This window comes from Takifugu rubripes, chromosome 17 (assembly GCF_901000725.2).
Source record: "Takifugu rubripes chromosome 17, fTakRub1.2, whole genome shotgun sequence".
Lineage (NCBI taxonomy): Eukaryota > Metazoa > Chordata > Actinopteri > Tetraodontiformes > Tetraodontidae > Takifugu > Takifugu rubripes.
In genome coordinates, this window is record NC_042301.1 from 4732777 (window position 1) to 4743728 (window position 10952).

The 10952-nt window shown below is 47.1% G+C and overlaps 1 protein-coding gene across 2 annotated transcripts; it reads right to left on the reverse strand.

Annotated features, from left to right (window-relative positions):
- Positions 1-387: 387 nt before the first annotated feature.
- Positions 388-10944, reverse strand: map2k7 (mitogen-activated protein kinase kinase 7). Of its 2 annotated transcripts, XM_003972077.3 has the most exons (12): positions 10766-10944; positions 9282-9329; positions 7270-7414; positions 6966-7032; positions 6595-6708; positions 6146-6265; positions 5909-6016; positions 5654-5833; positions 5496-5576; positions 5213-5355; positions 5044-5089; positions 388-4953 (listed from the first exon to the last, which is right to left on the reverse strand). In XM_003972077.3, the coding sequence occupies exons 1-12, from the start codon at positions 10887-10889 to the stop codon at positions 4810-4812; spliced, it is 1320 nt and encodes a 439-aa protein (XP_003972126.1). In that variant the 5' UTR covers positions 10890-10944; the 3' UTR covers positions 388-4809. The 2 variants fall into 2 exon arrangements, with proteins under 2 accessions (XP_003972126.1, XP_011610796.1); XM_011612494.2 differs by lacking the exon at positions 9282-9329.
- Between the last annotated feature and the right edge of the window lie 8 nt (positions 10945-10952).

Below are 10952 nucleotides of genomic sequence, written 5' to 3' on the forward strand. Positions count from 1 at the left end.
ACATCTGGGCCCGAGGAATTCTGGTGAGAAACCCAGCAGGAGTCGCCCTCGTGGAGGGTTTTATGTGGAGTCCCGGGTCAAACGAAAATAAGAGGAATCGTGCACAGGTGGTTCACACTGTCACCTGACAGCACTGAGGTTCTGGGTCACAATCCCCCGGGGGGCCAGGGACTTTTCTGTGTGGCTGAAAACACTTAAAAAAGAGTCAATGTGTGTTTTAAGTCTCCTGCTGATGTGGTCAGAGCTGTCACACCTTAGTCAGCTGTAGTAAAGATCAACAATCAATAACTTGCGTGCTCCTTATCACATGGATAAACTATCTTGTGGCAGAGAAACTAAAGCAAAAATCAAAGTGTGTGTAAGAACAAAAACACGACACATTCCATGTTTGTAGTTATGTGATTTTTAGGTGTTTTATTTTTTTCAAAAATCCTGAGGTATTCACAATATAATGGCATTTATTCTTATTTTTTTGGGGGGTGGGGGTAGGGGAAAAAAAACAAAAACAGAGTGGCAGTAAAGCTGCTGACTCAAGTGTCAAACCAATAAGTCAAAAGTGTTCCAACATACAAGAACTGTCCAAACTACAGCTGGGACTGAATCCTCCCCCCCCACCGGCAACCCAGCCGTGCGGTCAGTGACGTCATCACCAGCTGGCTTAAACACATCAACTTTGCATTCTGCATCTGATAAAACAGGTTTAAAAACCGACGAGCTCCAAAGGGTCCAGTGTGCGGGTTTTACTGCCCCCTAGTGGGGGATTCCATAACCTCAGCGCAGCCTCCAGGCACAAGAGCCTGCTCTAAAACGAGGGGGTGGGGGTAGGGGGGGGACCTTCGTTCAGGTAAAAACCTGCAGACTGGACCGTTACGGTTCCAAGCCGCCGCGTCGCGTCTGCTCAGTGTTCAAACCAGGAGCGGGCTCAGATCTGTGGCCTTCAGTGAGCTAAAACAAATAAATAAATAAACTGGGAGCTCCGACATCCACGGTAAGCCTGGACCGTGATGGAGATGTCTGCTTTAACGTTATAGACTGTTCGCTAGTAAGACGAATACGATATTTTACTTTCGCATGGTAAAATGCCACCAACAGCCCATTTCTCCGCCTCGAGTCCTGCTTGCCCTCCACACACAAAAAAAGCTATAGCCTTAATAAAATAAAATAAAAACAATAAATAAATATCAGTGAAAAAATACACTGTAGAATCATTTTGTTTGCCGTGTCACAGATCTACGATCGGTGGAATAACTGCTGCGACCTTACAGAAAATATAAAAATGACTCTTCTCCTCTGCAACACAACAGAAAACCAGAACAAAATAAAACCCATCACAAGTGCAACATCAGTCAAAACAGTCTCAGCTTGCAGCTACAGCATCAGACAAACCAGGAAAACAACAAAACAAAACAGTAACCATCAAATAGAATAAAAGCTGTGGTTCGGGACAACAGGGAAGAGAATTAAATAACACAATTTTGACCCAATCTAGGGCGACAAACATGAACCCATCAAGATATCTGATCAAAAAGAAAAGCAGTAATAATAAAACCATAGAGACCGTCAGAATAAAGGTTGTCTTTAGGGGCCGTTTGAATATGGTGGACAGCATAATGGATATTTAAATAATCTTTGCTTCACCTTGCCACCTATAGAACCATAGACACCCCTGTCCCGCTAAAAACACAATTCTTTGTTCAATTTGGTGTCATCTTTGCCCTGAATTAATGAATAAAAGTATAATAATCAGAATAGTAATCATCATAATAATAACAACACTACAGTAAATCAGGTTTAAAACAATAATGGACTAAATAAAAAGGTGGTAAAATCACATCAATAAAGAGTTTTGGTAGACAAACACACACTCTGCTCACACACACACACACACACACGCACACACACACACACAGCTAAATAAAAATACATGAATGAGGGTAAATAGGACACTGAGACATTTTTCTATTAAACACTGTCCTCTAATAAAGATACAGCTCCTCATTCTCAACTAGTGATGGGTCCAAAGTGAAAAAAGTACATTGCAAATTAAAAAAATAAAATAAAATAAAGAAAAAAGTGTCTTTTTCAAAGCACACAACTCAACATATTTGGAGAAACAAAACAAAAACACGACTACATATCTGTAAAAATCATAAATAAGCATAGAATTTGCATCCCCGACCCAATCGACCATTGTCTTTAAAGAAACAGAACCAAATAAAACAACAATGGCAGTTACAACGGTGACAATAACATGCAGTTAATATAGTTTACAGCATTGATCTGTTTCTCCACCCACACCAGTCCCTCCCCACCCCCGTACAATCCTTAAATATATGTCAGCTCATCTGAAACATAACTTTTGCTCTCTTCTCTCCATCTGAAGGCAGTGATGTTAATCACACTGAGGGGGGGGGGGTTGAAATAAAGGACGCACCGACACTAACCAGGATATTTACAACGCTGACGTGGACTGAATGACTGCATAGTGACAATGATATTTGGTTAAATTACAAATGGGTTGATGACACACGTGCCCCTCCTGGGGGTCAAGGCACAGCACAGGTGCACGCCACGGTCGAGCAGTTCATACCCGCCCCCCCCAGCCACGTGTGTAGATTAGTCAAACACTCATTCAGCACACGCACACCCGATCTGTGTGGTTCTGTGACAGTGTGGCGTTGCACCGTCAACCCATGAGATGTTGTGATGGAGGCGGGCGAGTGGGTGGAAGGGCGCCACGCGGGCGACGGCTCCAGCTTTGCCTTTGGATGCGGCTGCAGTTGTAACGGTGAACGATGGCGCCGCCACATCGATGCCTATAGAGTGCACCGTTACACCCACCCCCCCCCCCCCCCCCCCACACACACACACACTCCCGTTTCACCTCCGCCACAGAGATCTCTCACACATCACAGGAGAAAGCTAAAATGAACAACAATAGTCGATAAGAACGACGCTGTGGGGCTGCAGGACACCTTTGGCGTGAACTGTCGTGGACTCGTGGACAGATGGATGGATGGACAGACGGACGCATGCATACGGACAGACAGACCACCCCCTCGCCGTAGAAACGCCGTGCGGTTCAGAGTGACAACGCAGGCTGACTGGCTCATTAAACTCATCACACACAGCCGAAGGTTTGAGGTGTGTGTGGTGCTTCCGTCTCGTCATTCGCTCCCCCCCCCGACCTGCTTTTACCCTCCTCGCGCTCCTTTTTTTGGTACTGTTGACATTGCATCATTTCGCATTATTTGGCTTCAAAGAAAGAAAACAAAAAGTAATAAAGTATCCATCCTTTGGGGAAAACGAGTGCCAGCAGCATCTAAAGCAATAACAAAAGTAGCAGCAGTAACAATGTAAATAAATAATGTTGTTTGGACACCGTGAACACAACAGGCTCCCTAAAACGGATGTTTTCTCTGCGGTTTCCTCTTCCTGTCATTTACTTCCCTTTCATCTCCAGCAATTCTGACTTTCCATGCCACGTTCCTGTCTTCCTCCGCCTGTCTTCTCACCCCATCACACCTTCTTCCCCCCACTATTCTCATCTTCTCGACCATCCTGACAACTTTCTGGGCTTCCCCATTTTCAAAAAGTAACACGTTGTTCAGACAGAAAATACGTTATGTTTATGGGAAGACGTGTCTAAATGCTGTCGCTTCCCTGCTAGGCCACTAGATGGCGGTGATGGTTCGCGTGATGCAACAACGCGTACACACGCTCAAGTATCCACCACATCTTTAGTGCGCATGTGCGGGAACCCCCATTGAAACTATCATTTCCCCGTTTACAGCATAAACAAGGACATTAAAAAGGACATTTCCCACTTCAACCCTCTCTCATTAGTCAAATTAGCAACAATAATCTGACTTCTGTTCTCTCAACACTCCCTCAGCTCAAAGAATGCACATAAAGACATAAATTATTCAATTTCTACAATGTTATGCTAATTCCCCCCCGCCCTCACTATTATTTTTCACTGTTTTTGACTTCCATTCCGAAGCTTCTAAATACAGTGACGGGTGATCAGACGCATGTTTTAACTCGAGTGAATAAGGTTAGATTGCAATAGGTCCGTTCTCGCTTTCAAATACGAAGCCCATGTTACTCTAAACGTATCTTATTAATAAAACTAAACAATATCTAATCGACCGAGGTTCCGAAAAAAGAAAAAAAAAGAAAGTTACAACTATAAATCATAGTCACTCCAAACATGAAGGATACACATGTTTGGAGTGGAGCAACAGTATGTAAACAGATGTAAATGGCAGTCTTCAACAGAATCAGCCTGAGAACGCGTGATTGTAAAACAGGCTGCTGTGTCAGAACGTTGACACGAGAGACTGAGGTTTGGTATCCTGGTAGATCAAAATCAACGGTGGGATGGATGTAAGAGATGGACAAATAGGACTAACGCAAATACAAGATGTTCGGTTAAATATGTAGTTAAGTGTGACTGACAGGACACAATCGTGTGAAGTTACTGTGACTTAACGAAGCTAATTACAGTGTGCACCTTTGTCTTTCCCCTCCGTCCCGTCTGTCTGTCTGTCCACATTAAACACAATAGTAAAGACATCCACCAGTGTCCCCCCCTATACAGTCCATCTATTCATCCATCTGTCTACACAGAGTCATCGGTACGTCCCTTTGTCCTCGGTGGACTCCTCGGCGCTCCGGTGGACAGATGGACAGGTGGGCTGGCTCTAACGCTAGACTAAGCTGTCAATGCTGGGCTCGACTGGGACAGACCGAGTCTGGGCTTGGCAAAGCTAAAGCTAAGCTAGGCTAACTTCAGGCTGAACTAGGCTACCTACTGAAGAGCGAGTGGAGCTGGTGTTGATGGTTGTAACACTGGCTGCTGCGAGGCGACTCCGTGCAATCCATCACGGTCTGGAACCAACCCGCCACGTCCACGTCAAGCACCTCATAACGTCGGATAAAACTGTGCTCCTGCGGGGGGGTGGACACAGAAACTGATTACTTCCACCTGATTAATAATCAGGGCGAAATGATCCTCACGCCCGGGGACTGCCGCCTTACCAGCAGCTGATGGTATTTTGGCCTTTTTCTGTGATCCTTTGTGAGGCTGCGGACACGAGACAGGGGAAATTCATTCATGCAAGTGAAGTCACACTCACAACACAGCTTTAAGAAAGAAAAAGTAAAGGACCAGGATGGCAGCATACTCATGAGCACCATGTTTACGCACCAGTCTTTGACAAAGGACTGGAAGTCCAGGGAGAAGCCCATGCTCAGAGGCAGCAGAGGAGGGTCTTCCTGCAGCACTTTGGTCAGCACCTCGAAATCTGTCTTACAGTTTTTGTAGGGAAACTGTCCAGTGGCCAGCTCCACCTAGTGGACACAAGGAAGGACACAGGTAACAAACCAGGGCCGAGGTGCAGCTGCGAGAGCAATTTGGAGCACTGATGACCTTCCAATCACAGCTAACTTTACATCGAATGACTACAGTTTTTACGGTGTAAGCGGAATACCAGAGAGATGCCGAGGCTCCACACGTCTGCCCGGATGTCATAGTCAGGCTTGGTGGGATCTGGAGGGTCTATTCTCTCAGGCTGCAGGAAGACACATCACTTCAGTCAGTCTGGAGTGATGATGGCAGACGTTTCCGGCCGAGGGTGGTTTCACTCACCGCCATGTAGGCAGCGCAGCCGGCACTACGGGTCTTGGCCTTGGAGTCAACGAGGCGCCCGCTGATGCCAAAGTCGCACAGCTTGATCTGACCTTTAGCGTCTAAGAGAATGTTGGAGGGTTTGACGTCGCGGTGGATGACGCCATGTTTCTCTTTGAGGTACAGCAAGGCCTTCACGATCTGAAATTACACAAATACGCTGCAATAAATATTTTTTTTAGATATTTGCACAGTTTTCTGGCACGATCCACTTACTGCCACTGTCATCTTTCCGAGGATCCGCTCTGGGATGGGGCCCTGGATTCTCTTCTTTAGTTTCTCAGCACAAGTTCCCATCAGCTCCATGGCGATGAATACGTCAGTCTACACACAAACACACGCTGAGCTGAACCACAGAGGAACTTTTCTGGTATATTAATATGGAAACACTGGGGGAAAAAAACGGAGGCTTCGCTCAGATTTATGCCATTTCGAGGGGTGCTTTCCGCTTACATTGGTGACTATGGCGCCGTAGCACTGGATGATGTAAGGACAGTCATGACTCTTCAACACGACATCCAGGTCCATCAGAATCCTCTTGTTCTCGTCCTTGTTTCCTGTGCGGCGCATTTGCTGGAGACACAGATTATATACAACATCCATGACCCTCCCAGCCTTTCAATGAAGCACAAACCACCATGTGGCTAAAAATAGCAGTCGGGAATAGCAGAGCAAACACCCCCTCGTTTCAGCTGACTGATTCGGTAATTGTTAACAAACGGGACGGGCAGCAATTAAAGCATCTCTTTAATGGGGGGCTTGTCTGTGCAGCTAATACCGCTCCTCTGTTGGTAAACAGAAACCCTGATGAGAATAATCTCCTGCATTTGTAATTATAGCGTCGCTTGCTAACCTGGACCTGTTGCCGTATTTCAAAAGACAATAAAAAGCAGGTTTCTTACTTTAACGGCGATGATGTGGCACGTTTTCCTGAATCGCACTTTGAAGACCTGCCCACAGGTCCCACTGCCGATCTCCCCCTCGCTGATCAGGTCCGTCACCTCGGCTGGATACCGCTGGACAGAAGAGGACGCACAAATATGCACTCCAAGCTCCACAAACGCTGAGCGTCTGGGGCTTCTATGTGAATCCTGCAGCTGGACTGCAGGACTTAACTGCACCAAAACACCCGTGAGAAGCCTTTCTGGGACTTTTCTCTCCCTGTTCAACACCCAAACTGCCTGTTTGGTTTGTTGCCTCCCTCTGGCTGTACGCTGAGTTGGTGCAGGTAAAAGAGTAATGAGGTGAAATCATTCCAGGTAGCTCTGCTCACCTGACCGTCGATCTTCAGGTAACCCGTCTGTTTCATGATTTCTTGCAATTTCTGGTCAATTTCAGCACTGTGGGGACAAAACACACTGTCTCAGGGGGCCGTGCACGCGTCTCCGTGCACCATTTCTGCAAACACTCGTCATGCTCTTCTTTTAATGACCATTGAGCTTCTATATGCGTATGACTATATGCGTAAAATGACATTTCCCGATGCGTAAACGCGGCAGGATTGTTTTGCTGTTTTTAGATCGGCTCGTTCTTTTATCAGTCGCTGCTCAGGTGAGCGTCAGCACAGGTCCACATACTTCTCCAGGCTCTTGTGGAGGCCATACGGAGGTGTGGGCAGGGTGAGCATGTTTCGGGGGCGGCTGGGGTAAGGGTGATGCTGGGGCGAGCTCTCCGACGATGACGAGCGGCTGCCTCCATCGTTGGCGAGCGGCAGCTGGAGCGCTGAAGGGAGGGGGACATTAAAAAGAGTGGATACAAAGAGGGGGACAGTTAGAAGGCTGCAGCAGGTTTCACACCACAGGCCAGCACGCCAGGGTGGATGTGTTCATTCATGCACTGTCGTGTCCTCTAACTGAGAGACGTCTGTGTGAATAAAGGGGATTTTGAGTGTTTGGACACCTTCAAACCTGTCGCTCATTATCATCACCTACAGATGCCACTAAAACAGAATCTGACAGGATACAACAGTGCTGCAGCTAGTTAGCTAGCGGTTGGATTTGACTGTTTTGCTGATATAAAAATAAACTGCTCAACGCACTATTCATGTATTAGTAAGTGTGTGTATAAATAAAGGCATGACAGGATAGTAGAGACCTCTGGGCTTAAATCATTGCAATGAAGAACTGGTATTAGAAAAGGATTCTCTAAAATCTCTAAATAATTATCAAGAGACGCATGAACAAATCAAACTGCAGTACAATCACAATTATTTAAGGTATCTAAAAAGGAAATGATTCTTGTTTCTAAACCCTGAATCATTTGTCTGCAGTTCAGTTAAATCCACATTGATCCAGTCAATCTCTGGGATCCCTCTTATAATTCTGAAGGTTGCCATATTGTAGAAACAAATACATCGTGTTCACTGACGGTAATAACTTTCACTGACTGACTTCAGGGTCCACAAGCGGACTCTCATTTGCTATTTCACATCAGCGGATGAAAAAAATAAACTGTAATCAGCACGTAAAACTGGCAACAGCAGCCTGGAAGGACTTCCAGAGTGTCGGCACGGGATGGGTCGGCCTCTAAAGGGAGAATCCTTAAGTGAAGGAAAGGAGAGGTTAGTTGAGAGGGGAAGTGTTAAACTGAGGCAGGCTTTGGCAAAGAGCATGTCTTCATATTCTGGCTCCAGACGGATGCACGGGAGGACAGACAGGCAGTCAGCTCAAGGGGGGGGGGGGGAGGGTGACAAGTTGCAGGCACTGCTGCACGCCTCCTGCACAGTGCTGCTACAAAAGGAAGGAGGGCAACGCCAGAAGAATGAAGGACATCAAACACTCTGACGTGAGGAGGCGAGAAGGAGGAGGAGATGTTTGGGCCGAGAGTGCACAGCACAGACGAAGCTGGAAGTCAGAGGCAGTCGGTCAGTCGGTGGGACTGAGACGGTGAGAGAAGCCAAAGTGGTCACAGCACTCCTGCAGACGGGCCGGTCGGGATGCTGGATTAAAGACGGTGTCAAACAAAACGCAACCCAAAACACTGTGTCGTGCAGAAAAGCCGCATGCACCGTGATTCTACGCATCCAGGAGTACGGAGGGTTAATCATCCAACGCATGTCCACACACGCACACACGCGCACACACACACACACACACACACAAACCCTGCCCTGCCACTGGCACAGACACATGAAAGAGGAATGAAAGATGGAATGAGGATGAAATGTGAGGGAAGACCTGGTCAAGGACAGGCTGCAGAGGCTTTTATTCAACTGGAAACTGTGTGTGTGTGTGTGTGTGTGTGTGTGTGTGTGTGTGTGTGTGTGTGTGTGTGCGTGTGTGTGTGTGTGTGTAGAAATGAGGATAACTTCTAATGTGCAGGCATACCTGAAGGTTGCAGCTCTCAAAGGTGCTCAGAATCAAATTAATTTATTAATGGGAAACAGTCAGAATGGAGGTAACTTCAGTGGGAAGAAGGGTGGACTCTTTCCTGCCTAATCTCCTCTCTTGTTGGCTCACACTGAAAGTTTGATGTCAAAGAATGGATGAAAACACGGTGGACGTGTAGCAGCAGGGTGGTAAGGAGTTGCTGGAGGTAAGTAGGGTGCAGAAAGGTGCAGTGGCAGAGAGAGCGATGGATTGAATGATACCTGCACGCTGGGAGGGGGCTGGAGCAGGACTGAGCTGGATCACGATGACTAAACAGAGGAAAGAAAATACACACACACACACGCACGCACGTTACTGCACTGTTCTGTTAGGACAATCACATGTGCAGACGTACGCGCACTTGATCACATCACAAATAGGAAACCAAAACTTCTGAAATGCCGGGGCTTTAAGAGTGCCCCGACCCTGCTCAGGCCAATAATATAGAAAATGTGGGCCATTGTGATGCTATAAAAACGACAAAAGTAAATATTTCTTCGAATCTTTTTCATACTGCAGATGGATATTTGAGATTATAATGAAGATATCGCAATAAACCTCTCTACAATAGAGAAATGGCTACTCAATTCTGCTCATTGGATGGAAGATCTTCAATTTTCTTTTTGGTTTTGGCCCAAGAAACCAAGAAAGCCTCATCAAACACCACCTAACAGAGGACATAAATCAACATGGAACATCACCAGATATTTATATGGATGCTATAAGGTGATGGGGATCAACTTAAAGCGACATGAGCCATAGATGCTGTGGATGATGTGGATGTGATGCCAGAAATTCAGTTTGTCCAGTGGGTTGCATTTGGACTGGTTTTAAACCAGATAAATGGATGGAACCTTGTCGTTTCATGCGGTTGTCTTGAGTTTGCAGCCCATGGAGGAAAGTCTTAGAAGGTTTTGTAGAAAGACAAAACGACCCCCAATAAAACCTCATGAGAAATGGGAGGAAAGTGTTCAGGAGACAGCGGTTTCACGCTGATTGTCCGAGCTGTGAAGAGTTTACAGGGGCCCCAACGTGACCAACATTCACGTTAGACCCCCCCTTGAGTAAAATAATTAACAAATCAATTGTAGTGACACCTGATTAAAACGCAACAGCAATGTTGGCTAATTAGCCCAAGTTGAAGGTTAGCAAAAAATGTGATAGCTTCCACAAAATAGCCTCCGCTACGTCAAGGGTGAAAACTGGCATTGACACCGCAAGACTCGCAGTTAAACCCCGCTATCGGATGATCAGATTAAACCAGGCTGTTCGCACACTCGATAGAAGCCCTTCCCAAACAGTTGGTAGACTTGGAACGACACTATTTTCGCCCATCGTCGCCAGGCCTGCCAGGGGCTGCTAGCCTGTTAGCTTAGCGCGTTTGACAGGACCGAATCAGCTCTCGGGACGTGACTCCCAGTCAGGCGTTTTCCGTGACAGCATTCGGGCCTTCGAGGCAACAATTCGCAACGACCGACGCGGATCAACCCGCCCGTCCCGAGTCAGCGAAGGGGCAGGAAGAAGAACAGAGCAAGCGGTCTGAATGTTTGTTTATGTATCTAGCCTGTTAGCATGGCGTAGCTAAGGCAGAATAACAACCCCCCCCGCCGCCGCCGCCGCCACTCCATTCCCTCCTCCGACACTCTTTCCCTCGGCTACTCGGTCCGGTTCACCGACAGCCCGCTCCTCCGCGGTAGGCACTCACTTGGCCGCGGACGTGAGCGCTGTGGACTCATGTCGATGTTGAGGTCGATCCTCCGGCGGGCTTCTTCATTTTCCTGCTTCAGCTTCTCCTCGATTCGCGACAGCCTCTGTTCCAGCGACGACATCTTGAAAAACCATGGAGCTCCCAGCAGCGCTCGCGACTCCCCTCAGCGGCGGACGGACGGACG